The following is a 22,152-nucleotide window of genomic DNA, read 5'->3' as shown; positions in this document are numbered from 1 at the left end:
TGCTGCTTTTACAGATCCAGACTAACACGGCTACCCCTCTGATACTTAACACCATTTATGTGACGGCATAATTTGGCCAACCTTCTGTATTAGGACAAGATATAGAATTCCTCTATTGTTCTTGATAATCTCACTCGTCCATCACATATTCAAAACCAGGCTTGAGTCTGTTATAACGAAACCAGAGCATGACCTACGTTATTGCTGAATTTTAGGTTAAAGTAATGGGATTAGATGGGTGAAGTTTCACCTCCCAATAAAGGGGAAGCGAAGCCAAAGTAAATAAGGAAATTCATAGGCCGTTTCTCTTTAAACAAAGTCCTCTTTGTTTTAAATAATAAAAATCAGTTAAACAATAGCAGAATTGCTTCCCCAAAATAGCCTTTCCTGTTTTATCACAGCATTCATCAGAAAAGTCATTCTCAGTAAAAATAAGGATTCAGGTGGAGTGCTTTGGATATATACTATTCCAGCTGAAGCAGCAAGTACAATTGACTTTACTGACACTGTTACTTACGAAATTACTATATATGGTTAACACCTCAGACCCATTGTTTCAAGGTATCTATAAACTCAGGCAGACATTGCTTACACTGGGGCCATGTTTCAAAGGTTTTCACAAGTTGTTACGGAGTCCCCGGGCGATGCTCTGGAACTGCTCCCCACAAAGCCAGTCAGGACTTTGGGGAGCCTCCTCTCCCTTGGAGCAGACTGTCTTCAGGGCAAGAAGCTCACACAGCTTCACCTCCTGGGTCTCTCCTGGGAGCATTCAGCATATGCCCCTCCGTGCGCTTCCCACAGCGAGTCCGCCCAGGCGGGGTCCTGGGGAAGCCAAAGGGTTCTGCACCCCCACTTCGCAGTCAGACGTGACTCTTAGCCAGCCAGTAAAACAGAGGTTTATTAGATGACAGGAACACGGTCTAAAACAGAGCTTGTAGGTACAGCGGCGAACGGGACTCCTCGGCTGGGTCCATTATGGGGTTCAGAGAGCCAGACACCCACGTCTGCCCTCACTCCTAGTCCCCAGGTAGCTCCAACTCCCAAACCCCCTCCAGCCCCTCCTTCTCTCGGCTGAGTCGGCTTTGTCTATTTCTGGGCCAGGAGGTCACCTGATCTCTTTGCAAAAAGGACAGGAGTACTTGTGGCACCTTAGAGACTAACAAATTTATTAGAGCATAAGCTTTCGTGGGCTACAGCCCACTTCTTATCTCTTTGTTCACCTTTAGCTATTTCCTTGCAGGGGGGGAAGGGGCCCTGGCCATTTGTTGCCAGGGAGATAGAGTGTCAGTGATTTATGCACACTGGCCTTTCCCCACCACCTAGAGACTTAAGAAATGCATAGGGGAAACTGAGGCACCCACACAGTATTCAGAGGAAACATTAAGAACAGTCCCACTTCGTCACACAAGTATAACAGCAAAAGACTTAGGGTGAAATCCTGGCCCCACTGTAATCAGTGAGGCACAGATCCTCAAAGCTATTTAGACTCCTAATTTCCATTGATTTCAAATAAAGTAAGGGTGAAATTCAGACCCTTTTGAAGTAAATGACAAAATTCTCAGAATGAAATCAATGGAAGTTAGGAGCCTTTGAGGATCTCAGCCTGAGAGTTTTGTCACTTACTTCAAAAGGGTCTGAATTTCACCCTTCATTTATTTGTATGTAAAGTGAGACCCTGGAGAAGAACTGAAAGGCCTGTCCATGCCCCTGAGCTGGACCTTTGTGCCCCACCTCAGGGGCCACCCCAGACTTGGGGGAAACACTAGTTTAGAAAGATGAAGCTGGACTAGCTTCACTTTCCCTTCAGAGTACTTTCAATTTTGATTTCTCATTTCTTTATACTCCCATTAACTTCACTTGCACGACTCATAGGAGTAGGGATGCAGGATTGGCCTGTGAGCAGAAGGCAAAAAATCAGTAGATAATAAAAAGCAAATTAAATTATAGATGGTCTTATGCTGCCAAATTCAGATTTGAACTTTTCTAAGGCTTAAGTGTGTTTTGGTCCAGGCCTCCTCTCTAAATGAGCTTTTTAAATCTTCCAGTTTTAATAGCAAAAATCAGTTGTTCCCAAAGTGTGGTCTTTAGACAAATAGTTGTATATGTAGCACTTGGTGGTGGTCCATGAAGAGGTGGTAGGAAGGTCATACAGTGCTGGTTATCCATCTTGTTTCCAGCTGCTCTATCATGTTAGAAGACAAGTGAAAGTGCCATCCTTTCCTAGCGTAACTTTTTGTACGTAAGTTACTGCTGTGCTTTTTACAGGGATAATATGCGATTGCAAATGGCAGGGGGAAGTAGCCATGAGACCATCTCTCTACTAAAAGATAATCAATGAAAGAGTTCGAGCCTACCTGCTGAAGTGTGATTTGGAACCCAGGTAAAGGAATGTTTTTTATTTAGATACTGTCTATTTATGCTGACAGCAGGAGCCCGAGTATTGTTTGTTCAAGAGAAACTCCATGGGCTGTTTATGTGCCAGTTATAGTGATTGTGTTAACTAATAATGTTTCCTTGAGATCACACAGCCTAAACTCTTTAACTGACTGCTCTTAATTAAAACTCTTAGAAACCCAAACAATTTCTCAGCCTTTACAAGACCAACTGAAGGTTTCGTGTAATATACTAACATTTTCTGAATCATCCTCTCATGGCTCCCCTGGGAAATCAGAAATCATTACCATTAAATAGATTTTGTAAAAGGGATTATTTAAACGAAAGCAGAGAAACCACACAAACCAATGTGGATTGTAATTTAATACTCAGCGTAGCCAGAGCTGAACAGGAGCAGAATAAAGCAGTCTAGTCCTGAAACAGTCATAAAATCCAAGATGCAAAAATTTAACAGAGATGTGGGAAGAAGTTATAATGCCTATTAGTACAAGAATATTTATTGGAATCCTTTTTGGGAGGGCTGGAGGGCACAAAAGCTAAGGCAGCCAACCAGAAACTGTTCTCTTCCACAACAGCTTTTGCAGCCATATATAGGAACATGTGAATGTCCATACTTGGTAAGACCAATGGTTCATCTAGCCCAGTATCTGTTTTCTGACAGTGGCTGGTGCCAGATGCTACAGAGGGACTGAACAGAACAGGATAATTATTGAGTGATCCATCCCGTCATCCAGTGCCAGCATCTGGCAGTCAGAGGTTTAGGGACAGCAGGGCATGAGGTTGCATCCCTGACCAGCTTGGCAAATAGGCATTGATGGAGCTACCCTCCATGAACTTATCTAATTTTTTTGAACCCAGTTATACTTTCGGCCTTCACAACATCCCCTGGCAAACAGTTCCACAGTTTGACTGTGCATTGTGTGAAGAAGTACTTGCTTATGTTTGTTTTAAACATGCTGACGATTCATTTCATTGGGAGACCCCTGGTTCTTGTGCCATGTGAAGGGGTAAATAACACTTCCTTAGTCATCTCTTTTCTAAGACGAACAGTCCCAGTCTTTTTAATCTCTCTCTAGATGGAAGCTGTTCCATATCCCTATCCATGCCCTTCTGTACTTTTTCCAATTCAAATATATCTTTTTTTGAGATGGGGCAACCAGAAATGCATGCAGGAATCGAGGTATTGGTATATCATTGATTTATATAATGGCACTGTATTTTCTAATATTATCTATCCCCTTCCCAATGGTTCCTAACATTGTGTTAGCTATTTTGATTGTTGCTGCACATTGAGCAGATGTTTTCTGAGAACTATCCACGATGATCCAAGATCTCTTTTTTGAGTGGTAACAGCTCATTTAGACCCCATCATTTTGTATGTATAATTGGGATTATGTTTTCCAATGTGCATTGCTTTGCATTTTTCAACAGTGAATTTAATCTGCCATTTTGTTGCCCAGTCACCCAGTTTTGTGAGATCCCTTTGTAACTCTTCACAGTCTGCTTTGGACTTAACTATCTTGAATAGTTTTGTGTAGTCTGCAAACTTTATCACCTCACTGTTTATCCCCCTTTCCTGATCATTTATGAATGTGTTGAACAGCATTGTTCCCAGTACAGATCTTTGGGAGACCCCACTATTTACCTCTTTCCATTGTGAAAACTTACCATTTGTTTGCTACCCTTTGTTTCCCAGCTTTTACTAATCCATGGGAGGACCTTCCCTCTCATCCTATGACTGCTTATGAGCCTTTGGTGTCAAAGGCTTTCTGGAAGTATGCTATATCCACTGGCTCACGCTTGTCCAAATGCTTGTTGATCACCTCAAAGAATTCTAATGGATTGGTGAGGCATGATTTCCCCTTACAAAATACATGTTGACTCTTCCCCAACATATTGTGTTCATTTATGTGTCTGATAATTCTGTTTTTTAATAGTTTTGACCAATTAGCCTGGTACTGAAGTTAGGCTTACCAGCCTGAAATTGCCAGGATCACCTCTGGAGCCTTTTTAAAAAAAATCGGTGTTATATTAGCTATCCTCCAGTCATCTGGTACAAAGGTTGATTTAAGCAATAGGTTTTATGCCACAGTTAGAGGTTCTGCAATTTCATATTTGAGTTCCTTCAGAACTCTTGGGTGAATTACCGTGTGGTCCTGGTGACTTATTACTGTTTAATTTATCAATTTGTTCTAAAACATGTGCTAAAAGAACTTTCATCTCCCCAACACAGTGACTACAGAATGAAGAAAGGTGTATATCCGGGGGGGGGGGGGGGGGGGAGAGGAGGGAATCTCCTGTTGACCCCTTTGTTCATTGAGATTATCCTTCTTGCCCCACCCATACCCAACAAATCTTATCTATTTCCTTCCTCCTGCCTCATATCTTTTTACTAAGAGAAGGCAGCCTCCTTTTATAGCCCACCAGGCAGCCATATGACTCCTCTATCAGTCATGTGCTCATTCAGGTCACATACTCCACCAGGGACTAAAACTCCCAGAGTCCATGACCCATAACAGACAGGCTGGTAGCACCTTGCACTGTTACCTTTTAAAATGAGAATCAGGCCCAGAGTCAGGAAATTCAAAAGAATCTCACAGTCAAATTAATTTACCCATGTTAGATACATGGAATGTTTTTTATTAGTAGCTATGCTGTTAAATATAACTTTAATATACAATTGGCCCAATTGCACCATTTGGATACGCAAACACAAGTCCCATTACCTTTTATTGAAGTTTTATGAGTATATATAAAATATGCCCTCATAAACAACTGCTCCAGTACTTTCCATTATTGGTACAAAACAACTGCTGCAGAATACTTTAGAGTTGTTTTTAATAAGTTCCTTTCTGTGCAATGTGGGTGTTTAAAATGTACTGTGAGAACCTTAATTTGTTACTCTAGAATTTTAAGCTAAACTATCATGTTGATGTTACATTGAAATGATAAGGCAATATGATCAATTCTAAGTTCAAGATAACTTGTTAACTGTATTTCTTCTAAGGGCCATATGGACCAAATTCATCCTTGGACTCACCACACGGCAAAAGCTGTGCATGGATTAGCTTACCTGAGCTAGCAGGAATCCAGCTGGCACAGGTAACAGTAGCATGGGCTTCAGCACAGACTAGCGAGAAGAGCACACACTTAGGGTCTGTACCATTGCACATGTACTACTTGTGCTGAAGCCCACACTGTGCTCTCTTCACTGCTATTATTGTTCGCACTAGCTGGATTCAAGCTAGCTTGAGTAGTCTAGTCCATTCACAGCCTTAGATGAAATTAACTAAGTGACACGAAGGGTAAACTTGCCTCAATTTATGTAATGTACATTTGCTAGGTTATTAGGTTTCTTTCCATTCATATAGATTTCACTCCCCTAATTTGAGAATTATTGTCTAATACCTTAGAGCACAACTGTACAGCAAAATAGACAGGAATAAAAGTCGCTGTTTTCTGTGATGTGCCCTGTGGGATAGTTCAGACAGAATTTCAAGCTTAGTAGATCACACCTCTTCTTCATCTCTCCCTTGGAATGCTAGTTGGAAAAAAAAATCATGAATTCCTAAGTACAGTACCAGAAGCTGCAAGACAGTTTCTTTTACTCAACCAGCCCTACATTACTTGGGGATGGCAAAGTTTAGAAAACCATGTGCCTATTTACAAATGTGTAATTTCAAATGCTGCTGGACTGTTAGAAATACAGATCATTCAGGCCTGCGCTATTACTCTGAGCTGTAATCTAGTCATGAAAAAAACCACAGTGTATTCTCAAAGGCACAGCAGTGAACAGCAGCAAATGCAAGGGAAAGCTCTGAGACAAGCATTTTAAAGTTCTAGTTCTATTGTCCGTCAACAATAGAAATCAGCAAAACCCGTGGGGATTCTTACTGGTTTTTATTCTAGTCTACTTGGGGTGCTTCATAATTTTTCAAATCTTTTTATGTTACTTTTAAAGAAACAATAAATAACCTTCATAACACGTTTGGAATCAGTCAATCTACAGCAGCAGAAAGTGTCTGAATACATCTGCACTTGTCAGTTTTGCCTTTACATCTTCACTGGCCGTTAAACAGGAGAGTTATTACAAACATTGATTGATTGATAATTTTTAGGTGACACTTACACTGATGCTAGATAAAATGTTGGAGCAAACCCATCAAATCATACAAGTTTTTAGGCTTTATGGCCAATATAAACTACATTTTAAGACCCCACATATTTATATGAACAGTGTAAGGTGATTTATATAAACAGTATTAGATATAAAGATCATTATACAATTATTTGCCATTTCTCACTAAGCAGATGCAGTTTTTTTTAATATTTTGACAGAAATCTGCTAAATTATGTCTCAGATGGCCAATTTACTGATAGAGACACTAGGTTTTAAGTGACAAGACTTTCCGTCCTTGAAATTATATTGCTTATAAAGACAATTATAAATAATGTTAACGCCAAGGCTTCAGCAGCTACCCCACTGCTGCTTTTGTATAGTTGTGCAGACTTCCATATTTGAAACAGACAGGTGAAGTTTGCTTGTTATATTTTTCCATATAAAATTGTGAATTGGCCCATGAAATAAAAATGCTGGAGAACCACTGAGTTGATGAAGCAATACTGAGAAATTAGAGATAGGCTAATAAGTTGCTCTTGGTTTACAATTAAGTTTAAGCAAGGGATTGGGTTTTGGTCTGAAAACAGCTGCTGCAGTGACAGGCACCATACAAAAACCTAAGCTGCTCAGAACATTCAAATTTAGACATTTTTAATGAAAAAGGGGACAGATTTTTTTTAATGAAAAACTGATACCCTTCTTTGACCCGCTCAGAGAGTGAAAACTACAGCTACAGTTGAGTTCAGATTCAACAGCACTGAAATCTTGCAAAGTTGTCTCTTGAGATTTTGACCCAAAATTGCAGAAATCTCATAAGATCAACTTATTTCATGCAATTTTGGCAGTATTTCTACCAGTAATGGAAAACAGTGGTTTTTCTGGTCTCAAATATAACTTAGAACAAGAACTATAGGGGCAGGTTCTGACCTGGGATTTTAAAGTCTAGTGCGCCAGGAATCTGAATGGGTTATGACTGGAGTTTCCAGTTTCAGCTCACCTCTGTGAAATACCAGAGCATGAGTACCTTGTCACAATATTCCTACCCAACACAACACTCTTGCCTCATGTAAATCACTTCAGGGTGCAGCTATTAGTACAGAGGCTTGACTGATATTTAATTATATGCGTCTCCCCCGCACTTTACCATTATTAAAGTTCTCAAATGCACACTAGACTAACCACAGTACATTTCTAACAATACAATTCAGCAGCACCCTCTAGTGAATGAACAGAGGACAAGCACCTGCTGCAGCATAACCAAAAGTTGTCACAGTGCATCATGGCTCCAGTGAGGCGATAGACAGGAAAAGCAGCAGTAGAACTGAGCAAAAAACAGGTGAAACTCAGATCAGGTTTGGGGATTCTTGGGCTCTAGGCTCACCTACAACCAGCTGCAATGGCAGCAGGATGTTTTTCTCCTCTCCCGATGCAATATAGGGCATGGGGAAGGACCATAATTGAGAGAGGCCACTGGAGAATATCAAATCTGAGTGTGAACTCCCTTCCCCCTTAGTTCTGTGGTTATCTGAGCTGGTGTTTTAGTTCAGGCCCATCTCTAATTAAAACCATGACTCAAAATCTTTAGTACTATACATACACAGGAGTTTGCCCTACTCATTTTTCTATTTTCTTTCATCTTTGTGCAAAGCCACGTCAGTGGTGATGGAGGTTTCTTGAAAGGAACAAGGACAGAATATAGCACATTTTAATGCTTTTTATAAAAACCTCCAAGCTTATTTTGTTTAATGAGAAGGAATTTAATTCTGCCTCCTATGCTGTAATGGGAAAATTCGCAAACAGAAAGGCCAGGCCAGGTTGGTATCTTGGGGCGTCAGGAATACTATATAAGGAGCCTCTTCTCCCTACCCCACTTAGAGCTCTTGCTTGGCAGAATTCTCACCTAGCGCTCAATAGTACACTGAAAGGGGACCAGGACAATGAGGGTGCCATGCACTATAGACCCAACAGGTTGTGGTCTGCTAGTTTGCGGGTGTGATCAAGCTTCCAGCATGTATGTTGTTGTGTGCAGCTAGTCAGAGTAGCACACTAGTTCTTTTTAAAGGTGCTTCATGTATTGACCATTGTCAGCTTGGAGCTATCCTAGCAGGTGACTGCAGGATGGCTTTAGTAAGCAGTATACAGACAGCACTGCTCCATCTATCCCCCAATCAATTTTTTTTAGAACAGTAAATATCCTTTGTCTAGGTTAGAATTTTTTTTTCAATCAGGCTTGCTAAATTAATCATACTTTTGACTAAATTAATAATAATATTTCACTTTTTAACTGTAGGCATTTATATGAAAAGGATTTTCATTTTGTAGTAACATCAGCTAAGTGTAAAATTTGGAAGGAGAGCATCAGTCCTCTTGTTTCCATGCATAAGTGATTGTGGAGGAATCTTTCTCACCGTGATGTACCACAGTACACAGGTCATTTCACCTTCCTCTTAAGTAGGGTGACCAGATAGCAAGTGTAAAAAATTGGGATGGGGGTGGGGGGTAATAGGTGTCTATATAAGAAAAAGCCCCCAAAATTGGGACTGTCCCTATAAAATCGGGACATCTGGTCATCCTACTCTTAAGATACAAGTATATGTCCCTTCCAGAGGCAAGACTATCTGATCTTCAGAAGTCTATTCTAACATGGCAATTCCTGTATATCTACTCAAGAAACTGTATTTTACTCAACATTATGTCTTTGTCACTGTCAAGTTGTAAATCTACTCAGCTGATGAATAAGTTAAAATGGAGACAATCAGATATTCCTAGAGGAAATAGACATCACCTAGACATCACCAGGGCTCACCTGCAATTACGGACTCTTGTACCAGTGAAAAGAAAGTTTGTGTGCAGGGATCGACAAAGGGACAAGCATGTCGGAAGATAACAAAAAGAACTGGCATTAATGTACATTGCAGCAGCCATAAAGCATCAGATACATAATATGGGCATTCTGAAAATACACACAGTTGAACTTTCACTTCTCTTAGACCATTAGGAGTCGAAGGTGGTCCCATATGGCATTCAAAAGATATTTTCTCCTAGATATATATTAAAGTCCATGATTATACTATGATCTGTCACTCCAGTGTCTCAGGATAATAACAATGCTGGTAATAGAGAGAGAGACTCTTATGGAGATGTCCTAGAACTGTATTGATTTACAAGAAGGTATTAGTAGAACGTATTAATGACTAAAATGTAACTTATTTACATCTGTTCCTTGGGAAGGGGGTGATGCTAGAAATCACATAGTTGTGTATTTCAGAAGGGGAAACCTGAAATAGTCCCTGCTAGATTTCTGCCTACCTTTTCCTGAAGGGAAGAAGCAATCCATCTCCACACTACTCCGGGAATGAGAGATGCAGAGAGTGCTGCTGGGGACTAGGCCTTCCTGAGGGGGGCTCCGCTCAGTTGTCCGTACCAAACACCAGCCAGGCCTTTCGCTGGGCCTCTCCAGTAACTCCACTGTCTGTCCCACCTGGATGCTCAGCTCGCTGCTGTGGCCGGCTGTGAAGTCTTGTAGCACCACGGTTAGTTCACACCCTCCAGACAACTGCCCAGGTAGAAAGAAAAATATCAACAGGTTAAAGTGCACTGAATACAATTGGCTGGTATACTGTATTTGTATTGGCAATCCTAGAACTTGGGTGATAGGATTTCTGTTGCAATTCCTTAGCAGCTGTGTTAGTAATTTCCTTTGTCAAAGTTCAACTAGCTGTGCCTCTGATTTCCTTTATTTCTATTGACTTTGCCAACCTTAGGTAATAAATTCAAAACCACCCATCTGTTAACCCCTACATGTGCTCTGCGAGATTTTCTTTAAAACACTTGTTTTTCTTGCTTTTCCTTCTCTTGTGTCTTTGTAGGAGAGTAATGATTGGGGTTCAGGATTCCCCGGCATTCTGATCAATCTCAGAGTAAGCTCCAACTCTCCTGTCCACAGACTGGGTTACATTCATGTTCTGCACTCTCTCCACACGACATCAACAGGGGTTTCAATGAGGGAATGAATACAGAATATACAAGAAAAGAAACCTGCCCTCATTTCACCAAAAGAATCATAGAACCATAGAATATCGGGGATGGAAGGGACCTCAGGAGGTCATCTAGTCCAACCCCCTGCTCACAGCAGGACCAATCCCCAACTAAATCATCCCAGCCAAGACTTTGTCAAGCCTGACCTTAAAAACCTCTAAGGAAGGAGATTCCACCACCTCCTTAGGTAACCCATTCCAGTGCTTCACCACCCTCCTAGTGAAAAAGTTTTTCCTAATATCCAACCTAAACCTCCCCCACTGCAACTTGAGACCATTACTCCTTATTCTGTCATCTGGTACCACCCCTAAGAGGGTTGTTCTGTACAGCATGTTCTCTATTTTGAAATGATGAGGCCTCCACTGCTTCTCTTGGAAGAAAATCAGACCTCTCATCCTTTTTAAGGGAAAAATAAACACCTGAAGGAGAAGCCTGGGGCATTTCTATTTGCCTTCCAAAAAGATGTTTTAAAAGCTATGTGCGCTGCACTAAACTGCCACTAGATGTCTATGTTTGCCATCATACAGCAAGCTAATAGTAAGGGACTGAATGGTAGTTTTATCTAAATATGGGGGAGGCTGGGAGGGATGTACTGAACGGCGTATTAACAAACAACTGTCTCAAATGAGCTGGGCTTAAATCCAAGAAAATAAATGGCTGCATGTTCCCCTGGATACTCCTTAAATGAGAGCCAGGGACAGATCATTTCCAGTAATGAGGGTGGCAGGTGTTACAAACCAGGCAAAAGCTTTCTTCAGGTGGCTGATTTGATTTTTGGAAAGTATGTCCATTTTTATTGGTTTAAACCGAAGAGGAGAAAGAGCCCTAAAATCGCCTAGGAAAAGAATGAATCGCCTTGAGAAGCCACTGCTTCAGAAAGTCAGAAGACAGTAAAGCATGTTACAGTGAACATCAATCTATGAAGCCCTGCACTGAATTCTGACATGTCCATATCAATTATTTGTGACACTGCACCTCGCGCAACAGACACGGGAATGGCTACCCTAAAAATGAAATTACGACATGGCTTTGTCAATATCGTGTTAAATTCCTAATGCTCTGTGATAAAGGGTCCTTCAACAAGGATAGCACTTCTAAACAGCACCTCATAGGAAGCACCTGCACTTGGTGAACCTCAGATAATGTCATTAACTAGTGACTTCTACAGCCTTTCCTCTGACTTGTTAAAAATAGTCACTCGAGGCAATGGGCCAAATTCTGCCCAGTTACACTGGGATTTGGAACAATTCCACTGTAGTTAATAAAGCTATCCAGCTAATAAAGTTGGATTTATTCTGGTATAACTAAGGGCAGAAAGGGTCTGAAACTGTACCAGCAGAGAAGTAATAGGAGAGTTCAGTTTCATCAAAGGGATGGGGCACCTCTAACTTATCCCGAATGTTCCACTGAGAGGATGGAGCTTCCCTCACATCCGCTTCATATTGCTATGTATCTGGGGGATGACAAGGCCTGAGAACGAACATCTGAAGTTCAGCTAGAGTTGTGGAGAGGGAAAATGATCTCTGGTAATCTTACTCTAACTGTGATGGGAGATCATTTCAGGATCCTCTCAGCTACATCCACAAAAGGAGTTAGCAAGTAGCTTCACCTGGTATGTATCTGAGCTTTGACTACCTGGCAAATGGCAAGTTTTGGAAAAATATCTGTAAACCATATAAGTGAAATGCAGATGGATCAGCCTGGTGATGGTAGATATCCTTTCACCTATGAAGTGCTCCCTTAGTCTATTACTTGTTTAATACATTGTTTAAAAAGAGAATAATTAGTTCAGCCATAAAATGATGTTATCCTATCTACAGCCAGTCATGCAAAATAAAATATATGCATACCACAATTATATTTGATATTAAAGAGAGAAAAAGAAAATACATAATGCCTTAGAGGCTGTATTTCACATGAAAATGGTTTAATACTGTTCTCTATGACATGTTCCCTTATTATTTTAGAAATAACCCCGTTACACTTTATTCATTTACTAAATTGATAGCCGGGTGTTAGTTAGCATCTAAGCACTGTACAATAGGAACAGTACAAAACATGAATATAAAAATAAAGATCCAACCACCCTGAATAGACAATAAAGCAGAACAACAAGATCAGACACAAGGACAAACCCAATAGTCCCCAGTCACAGAGAAACTCCTGGGCACAGGCACACCCAATTAATATTAGAATCAGGAAGAAAAGGGGATAGCAAATACAGATAATAAAATGTTAGCACTTAACAAAGGGGCCCAAAAACAGTTCAGGGCATCATAGCCTAAAAGCAGCTAGTGTGGGACTCTGGCAATTATGCCCCAGGTGAAACCTGCACAACCAGGAATTCTGGACTGAAAAAAACCATATCCTGGCCTAGTTGTGCCTTGGTCTCCTGTGTAGCAAAAGCAGTAGCCACAGCAACTGCTGCTGCCAGTGGCCATGAAGCCATCTTCTGTGCTTTGTTTTCTTTTGTGCCTGAGCCACGGAACATGACTGATGAGTTTAGTACGTTGTTACAGGCTGAGATGCGTCTGTAAAGAGTCACATGGTTCCAACTGATTAGCTCTCACAAATAATCCCTTGGAGTGACCAACTTCATTCAATGAGGCAGTGAGCAGAAACATAGAAAGAATACGTGCCATTTGATAACAAAACATCAGTTGTGTCTCTTGCTATGTGGGCTGCAGAGAGCCGGGCACATTCTGTAGGTCAGCCACTGCTCCCTGCTAGTGCCCCAATGGAGCTAGCCATCCAAGGGGGAATGGCAGAGAGATGGCAGAGCTGAGCAAGTACAGAGCAATGTATCCACCACATCTGTGTGAAAAGTTGACAGAGCAGCCACTGCAGAACTTCTGGCTGAGTCCCTCCACATCCCATGAAGCCTGGACTGCAGCTTAAAAGCCACAATATGGCCCATAGACACTGAACACATTGCTAGCTACACATGGCAACTAATTAGAGATGGGCACAACTGCAGGGTTCAGGTCCTGGTCTGAACTATCAGTCTGAATGCATGGTCATCTCTATTTTGCCTTTTACTAACTATCCAAGCCAGTTCAGGATTATCCCTGTTACTAGTTATTTTACACACTTTCCCTATGCCTAGTATACCAGGTGCATCAGGCAGAACACATATCTAGAGCTTCCACACATCCCAGTTATGCAATGGAAATAAATTTCAGAGGAATGCTGGAGCTAGAAGAGAACCCCATCCTATGCCAGCACAGTCTGCAGTAACGGAGCCATTCATTGCTACTATAGGATTCACACATGGGGAAAAAGCTCACAAAATTATGAGCACTGATGTGAGCAGTTTACTTTATGTTGACTCTACTGACCCAACTACACAACAACTTCTGGCTCCCACAGGAGCTTTCATGTGGAAGGACCCTGCCAATTGCCCACCAGCCTTGGGATGACGAAACACAAGCCCTAAAAATGATCCCAGTCATGGAGACTTCCTGCCGTCAGGCAATCCAAGCTGCTCCAAGCACAGGAGCCAGAAAAGCTTTGTGAGCCGGATGGTAATGTTTAGTGTAGGATTAATGTATTATGGTCTTTTCTGAATCATAGTCTGGTACATGCACATGGGCATCAGCACATCTGTTTGGGCTCAGGCAGCAGAGTGGCCATGAGAGAAAGTGAAGGGGAGCACAGACTGAGCCCCAAAGACCAGGTCACATCCAGTCCATCCCCCTGCCAGTGCAGAACTGCTCACTACAGTACATTTGCTAGTGCCTTATCACTCAAATATTAAAGGGAAATGGGAATAGTCCTCTGGCAGAGAGAGCTGGGGTTTGGGCCAGATGTGTCCTCAGGGAAGGAACCCTAAGTACTTCTAAAATGGGGACAAGTTAGGCTCAGGTAAAATAAGCTATGGTGCGCTAAGCACTAAGTGAAGGTTTACCTGGGATTTGTATTATCTTTTATTAATATACCAGACCTCAGCAGGGGTGTCTAACAATACTCTACGAGAGTGTAGTTTTGTTTGGCATGGGGCAGGAATGCCACCTTTTTACAAGTTTAGGGGAAACCCCCCAAAACCTCAATTGTTCATCCCACATGCTGCAGTGGGTCTTATACACTCTGCTTCTGAAAGATCAAACCAAGCTCTGTTTGAGAGGTGGGAAGTTGCTTATAATAATCTGTTGGTGGTTGCTAGGTAAATGAATAAATACTATCCTGACCAACCTGTAACACTCTGAAGAACAACATACACGGCCAGTTGTACAGAGGACATGGACTAAACAACTCACAGTGCACTTGCTGTACCTGAGTGCTATGGGGTTAATTACAGGTCAGACAATCTCACTGCCAGTGTGAAGAGAGGTAAATAACCTAATTAAACGTGGGACTGATACCAAGCCTTATTTCTGAATTCCCTGTACTTTGGGAATGTTCAAATCTTCATCCAAGTTTTGCCACTGAGGTCCATCTCTAAACTGAATAGTGGATGGAAGGTAGGGAGCTGGGAGGGCAGGTAGGAGGATATTCTATGCACTATACCTAACACTCACTACTTTTCAAATAATTCCTTGTAAATTTCACACTGGACTCCAAACACTGTCAGCTGAGGTTGCTTGCCTGACATGCTTTTGCCAAGGTCTAAAACTGAACTGCAATGCCAATTGTCCATTTAGGCTGTAGTCCATTTAGGTTAATGCCCTGTATATAACTAGCCAATATTAGAGGCTTCATTGGCAGGCAACGCACAAGGCAGCATCTTTTGCTATATTAATCTATTTGGGGGAGGGTCTGGATAAAAGGTTCTACTTCTGGCCCATCTCTAATGAATGCTCTATGTATATTTGCATGGACTGCATTGTTAATAGAACTCCTGTGCATGTTTTAGATCTTTTTCACACTTAACTTATTTCTCTTTCTCCATATTTGTTTGGATTTCTGTTTTAATATTGCAAAAGCAAAGACGTCCAGAAGTAAAAAACAATACACAGCACCTAAGGATCGAGGTAGCATGCAGAATACATTTCAATTAAATGAAGAGCTATTTACCCCTTCAGTACAAATCTCAAACAAACATATCTGATTTTCACACAAACAACAAACAATGGAAGATTAGTTTGTTAGAGTCAGTGAGAACTGTTCAAGCTATTTAAGTGTTCTAAAATATGTAAACATCATTACAAAAACCCACTGTAGCTCGCTGTTTACATATATTCAATAAGATACAGCCCTGTGCTGGTTTAAACAAAGTGTTTCTGTGTGCTGCTGTATTGTGCGCTCATATAAATTGCTAGTTTTCTATTGCTATTAGGATTTCTGCTCATCTGGTTTTGGATGACAGCCAGTTTTGGATAGAACCATTTAGTTACCCTAAACAGACTATTCTAAGCGGGTGAAAGAGGCAGAGAGAAAAAGAACAGGGTTTGCATTTATATCAGGAGATAAACAGAAAACTGGATTAGATTCTTAAAGGTTGATTTGGTCTGCTAGCTGTCACCACAGCCCAGAAGGGGACTACAAAATCAGGCTTTCCACTGCTGGATTTCACCTGACAATTTTCACTGTGCATCCTGGGGGAAGGGAAAGGGGGGAAGGAACATTCTCTGTGTAAATATGTGTAATTTCATAGGAGATTGAAAAAAGGGAGGTTAAAAAAGATCAAACAGCAGAAATCTTAGATGGTGTTCAGGCATCAGAGAAGGGCTTTAGGTTTAGCCTGATGTGACTGGCTCTGCCAAAGACTACAGGCATTGAGGTACCCAGTTTCCTCCATCTAAAGCCTGTACAGCTTTGAAATGTCTGGCTGAGAGCACTGGAAATTCTGGTTAACATTTTGCTGCATCTCTGTGAATAGGTTTTACTGTGGGCCAGACTGTGATTTCAGGCACAAAGGGGCTAAATTGGGAGTCATGAGGTGAATGGATTTACTCCAGATTTAGATAAGAATTAGACCCTTTCTCTGGGGAGTCTTTAGCTCATTGCTGAAGTCCTTTTTCAGGCAAAATTTCATTGGCTTCAGGATTTGGACCTGTTACATTCAACTTGAATTTTCATTAAGATGGGCATGACATTTTCCTCTGACTTTTCTCATCTCTTTGATAAAATTAACACAATCAGTCAATGGACCCCAGTTCCCTGGGAAGATCTCTTTCTATGTGACCGATTAGTTGCACATCTGTGATGGCTCTGCAGCCCAAATTCACAGCTTATGCTGCTGTGAATAAGGCGATAATACCAGAGACATTACGAGATGCGGCAAGCTATGGAATCAAGACATATAATGTGATTCTATGGCAAGAGAAAAAGGCAGTGATAGCAAATGGAAACGTATAAATATATTAATAGAAAGGAAATCTGTTTTTATGAGCTCAAATAACATATACGTTTCATGTTAAACATCTCATTGCCAGACTGCACCCATACTGGAGTCCCTACCAGACAACCACATCCTGGCTGTGCTGAGTTTTGGACTGATGCACGTGCTCACACATCTGCAGTACAGCTTGAGTGGCACTCTCTGAAGAATTTCAGAGGCATTTTTCAGGAAAATACGGTTTCACTCCACCCAAAAGAGCACATTCAATGTTGTCTGGAATGTTTTCAAGGTCAAGGGTGACCAGATGTCAAGCTTATTATGTTTGTTCAGCAACTTGCTTTAGAATCCAGTCAGAACGTCAGTATGGGCTTGATCCTGGAAAATTCTGAGTGCCATCTATGGCACTCAGCACCTCTCAGAGGGTGTTCAATGGCTCCAAGGCTCACACTTGGCTCCCTGAAATAGTACAAAGGGAACAGAAACCAGTTGTATCCCCTTAGTGGGCACAGAGCCAACGTAGCAGCCTTGGATGTAGGAGGTTAGGAAGGAGCACATTTAGCTACTCAGCTGTTACACCTGGCAGCCCCCAGGCTGTTCTAAATTCCCCCAGACATTGGACAAAACAGAGTATCTGGACCTAAATGGCCAAGAATTACCTCAGGAGAAGTACTGTACATCATATGTCGTCTCCAACAAATTGTTCAGCAACTCTGTGAAATCTAATTGTATACGATGACCAAAAACCTACTGGTAAACAGCTCAAGGCACTGTACAAACAGCACAGGCAAAGCTCAATAATGGGGTAAGTGTTAACTAACCAGGGAACTCTGAAAAGGTGAGTCTCAAATGGGCTTTGGATGGAGAACATACAGACGTCCACCTCAGAGCATCGATACAGTAACATGCTGGAGAAAGTTCTACTCTCTCAGAAGTTTTGGTAAGAAATTGTCTTTATTTAGACCAGCGGTTCTCAAACTTTTTTTTTCACGGGCCACTTGAAAATTGCTGAGGGTCTTCGCAGACCACTTAATGATCTTTCCAAATGTTGTTTGTACCATTAGCTAACTATTGTAAAGTGCTTTGGATAAAAGCGCTATATAAGGAAACCTTAATAATAAATTTTTTTGTTCTACAAATAAAAGCACACAACTCATATTTTAATATCACTCGTCTTACCTTTCTAATGCAATGGATGTGCCCTCTCTCCCCCAACACAGCAGTCCCTGAGCTGGGGCTGGAAAGGAGGGGGGTGTCTCTCCCCCACCACAGAGCTGAAGCTGTGAAGGAGGGGGGGGTCTCTCCCTGGCAGCCGCAGCCCTGGAGCTGGGGAAAGCCACCTCTTTCTCTGGCCGCCGCAGCCCTGCACGTCCCAAATTCCCCCCACCCCCTCTTCTCACCCCGCTGCCCCCTCCCAACTACTTCCTATTCCCCCCAAGGCCACAACCTCACTTTACATGTGCGTCTTCTCCAGGGTCCAGGCACCTAATTAGTGGCTGCTCCACTAATTAGGTGGGTGGCCCTTCATTCTCTCGTGTGCGGCTGCCCAGGCGCACACCTTAGAGGGAACTATCCGCGGACCATCTGAAGTGGTCCGCGGACCACAGTTTGAGAACCACTGATTTAGACAAACATTAATGAATGCCACGCTCATTGGTTGGCAAGGCTCTCCCTAGACATAATACTTTGTGTTTAAATAAGTGCCTGTTATCTGAGGCTCTCAGCTCTTAAAGCACTTTCTGAACTTTAATACACCAAGCTTCACAACACCTCTGTGAGATAAGTGAGTATTACGAGTCCCATTTTATCGAGGTACACAGAGGTTATGAGATGTTCTCTAATGTCACCCAGTAAGACAGAGGCAAAGTTACGTAATGCCCAAGGCCCTGGCTGCTAGTCTCCTACACAACTAACAGACATGTTCCCTTCCTTATAACCTACTTCTTCATTGTTAAACAGACACCGGAGAGCCTCTGCATTCTGCTGCGCTGTGTGGGCAGCCTCTTCCCTGAGGCATGCAGCAGGGCAGGATCCTTCACAACATGCAAAATAGTGCTAGGATCAACACTGGCTCCTATCCCAGACAACTCAGACCACAATGGAGGCCTGTGGTCTGCTGGGTACAGTGTCTGCTTATACACTTATGTGTATAATGAAATGTGCCGCATGAATTCCTTTTCAAAGGAGCAGCATAGGTCACGTCGGATCAGCGGGTAGCGATTGATCTATGGGGGATCGATTTATCGCATCTAGTGATAAAATCGATCCCCGATCGCTCTGCCGTCAACTCCGGAACTCCACTGCAGCGAGAGGCGGAAGTGGAGTTGACGGGGGAGTGGCAGCGGTCGACTCGCCGCCGTCCTCACAGCCAGGTAAGACGACCTATTCGTGTAGCTGAAGTTGCGTATCTTAGGTCGACCCCTCCCCGTAGTGTAGACCTAGCCATAGTGCACCTCTTCCTTTCCCTTATCATGGAATCCTGCCCTTGCCAGGGTATTTAGAGAAGAGGGGAACCATCTTCCAATGCCCTGCTCCTTTCAGAAAGCACTGGCCACAGCAGTATTGGGTGCAAGGTGTTTGACATTCAGCAGACTGCTACAGATTCACCTACAATACACTAACCGCCTCTGCTTTTAAATGATATTGAACTGGAAGTTATTTTCCTGATGTCTATAGCACTGGTCAGATCTCAGATTAAGTTTCTCCATAGGAGGTGGCAAGTGATGCTCAAGGGGTAAACAGGATTTGGTGGGCCAAGGAATATTTTGTTAGATCTGAGGTAATCTCAATTTATGGAGTTGAAATTTAGAGGTATACACATTAAATATGGTTTTACCTCAAACAGAGATGAAGCCAGAAGAGATTAATATCACCAGGATTAAGTTTACTTTAATACAATCTAGTAGTTAGTCTAGATAATTATGTTATCTGAACATTGATCCTTCATTGCAAAAATCTCTGCCCATGTTCGCCTGAATAGAGTCAGATATTCCAACTTTCAGAGAACTCATCAAATGAACTGATCCAATTGAAACAAAGGCTGGATACCTGACCTGTTTAATGCAAAAAAAAAAAAAAAAAAAGGGAATGTCTTGTAAACGTAAACATAACAGTCTGCAATCATACTGGCAGTGTAACACTAGCAGACCCCAGTCGTCAGCGGGCGGGATCATACCTGGGATCTCTGGAGCTAAATGCATGAGCTAAAAGCCACGTGGCTCTTAGCTAAGGCTGTAGCAGACTCATTAATCTCTTTCTAAGTGGTCTCAGTGCCACTAGAGGGGACAGAGCATCACACCCAGGAGGTGTGTGGGTTACATACTTCCCTTAGCTGAGAAAGCATATTCCGAGTTTCAGGACTTCCCAGTTGAAATCCCAGACGAGTCCCCACTTGTAACACCAACAGACCCCGGTCATCGTCGGGTGGGATCAAACCTGGGCTCTCTAGAGCTAAATGCATGAGCTAAAAGCCACATGGCTCTTAGCTAAGTCTGTAGCAGACTCATTAATCTCTAAGTGGTCTCGGGGCCACTAGAGGTGACAGAACACCACACCCAGGAGGTGTGTGGGTTACAGTAGCATCACGCCAAGCAACCAAATAATCCCTCTGCGGGAATGCTAGTGTCTCACAATGGGTCAAAGAATACTCCATGAGAGTGTAGTGTAGTTTGACGTGGGGCATGTTAACTTCTCAAAACAGGTAAAAGCTGAATGCAGAAAACAAAAACACAATGAAGGATTTAAATTATTCCCTCATGGGTTTTTTTGCTCCTAATGTTGAAATCTGAGAACAGATGTTTTTTATACAATGGGTTTTATTTTTAATTGGAGGAGATTATGCAAACTATGTCTAAACCATATGGTCCTGTAAATCAGACTCCCTTTTGCCATTTCTGGAGAGGCTAGCTTGGCATACTTTCTCCTTTTCCAAGTTGTTTCCCTTTTATAAATTTAATAGCTGCTATTTTTCATTTTTATAGAGGGTCCCTAGGCTCAGTTACTGTAAATCAGGGCTTAAGGCCCAGCATTAACTCAAGGGCAGATTTAGATAAATTGTCCTTAATGATATTCAGTAGGTTGTCTAATAGAACACAAAATCAGATTCATACTTGAGATTACAGAAGAATGTATCTCAAGGAATTAGCAAAGTAACTAGCATTCTCCTCATAGCTAGGAAAGCTGCAATGCTTTGTATTTACAAAGGGTTATTAGGGACTGGCAGAGTCCCCATTACCCTCACAGGTGTTAAATAAATTAATGGAGATATCCCATCTCCTAGAACTGGAAGGGACCTCAAAAGGTCATCGAGTCCAGCCCCCTGCCTTCACTAGCAGGACAAAGTACTGATTTTGCCCCAGATCCCTAAGTGGCCCCCTCAAGGATTGAACTCACAACCCTGGGTTTAGCAGGCCAATTCTTAAACCACTAAGCTATCCCTCCTCCACCCCAGTGCACTACAGAATGGAAATTTTCAAAGGGATCTTATTATATGGTTGAACATTAACAAAATTTCATTGACAGTGATTATTTATAAAATATTGGGTGCCAGATTCAGGCCTCGGGCTGCACATACATATGTGCATGGGAGGGGAAATGAAAGGAGATACCGTGGAGTCCTCCCCAGGCACCTGTAGAATTCATGCTTTCATAGATCCTCCACAATTGGAGCTGCAGAGGGGGGCATTCTGGGCTGCAGCTGGACTGTGCGTAGTCCATGAATTTAGTGCACAACCCTGTCCCTGCCAACATTTCCTGTGCACTTTCCTCCATTGAGATTAATAATGTTCCTGGCATGAGTAATCTTTGTGGATGGCTGTGTAGGAGTAGTGTGGCCATTCCCAAGCAAGCCATAAAATATGCCCAGGCTTTTGCAAAATTACTGTACGCCCATGTCCACAAACAATCAACAACAACTAAACAATCAACCAGTCTGCATTTGGCTCTGCATCTATAGCTGGTAGAGGATTTTAGACATATGCTTTGACAATGATTTGACAGATCCCAGGCTTGCCTCTCTCACTTGGCAAGGGATGTTGGCCATATGAAATCCTTCCAGCAGTTTGCACTGCTGCTCTCCTGTATTGGATACACTTTCCACCACTAGGGTTCCATCAGCTGATCCCTTGGTGTCTGATTTTCCACTGCATTACACCAGTATTTCATTGGTGTGACTCCATGTACCAACTAGTGTAACAGAGTGGACAGTTAGGCCTGGTGTGTCTACAGCATAGGTCTAATTGCACATAAAGCATTATTAAAATAAGGATCCTGCTTAACAGGGCCGGCTCTAGGCACCAGCAAAACAAGCTGGTGCTTGGGGCGG

At 42.2% G+C, this 22,152-nt stretch overlaps 1 protein-coding gene across 1 annotated transcript in view; it reads right to left on the bottom strand.

Annotated features, from left to right (window-relative positions):
• KALRN (kalirin RhoGEF kinase) overlaps positions 1 to 22,152 on the bottom strand; it is a 716,112-nt gene that overhangs the window by 127,239 nt on the left and 566,721 nt on the right. The window contains exons 35-36 of the mRNA XM_026647403.1: positions 9,824 to 10,070; positions 9,321 to 9,335 (exon numbers count right to left, since the gene is read on the bottom strand). Of these exons, the coding sequence (XP_026503188.1) occupies positions 9,321 to 9,335; positions 9,824 to 10,070 (262 nt within the window). The remainder of the gene's footprint in view (positions 1 to 9,320; positions 9,336 to 9,823; positions 10,071 to 22,152) is intronic.

This window comes from Terrapene carolina, unplaced genomic scaffold (genome assembly GCF_002925995.2).
Source record: "Terrapene carolina triunguis isolate 2854851 unplaced genomic scaffold, T_m_triunguis-2.0 Scaffold62, whole genome shotgun sequence".
Taxonomy (NCBI): Eukaryota; Metazoa; Chordata; order Testudines; family Emydidae; genus Terrapene; species Terrapene triunguis.
This window is presented reverse-complemented; position numbering and strand designations above follow the sequence as displayed.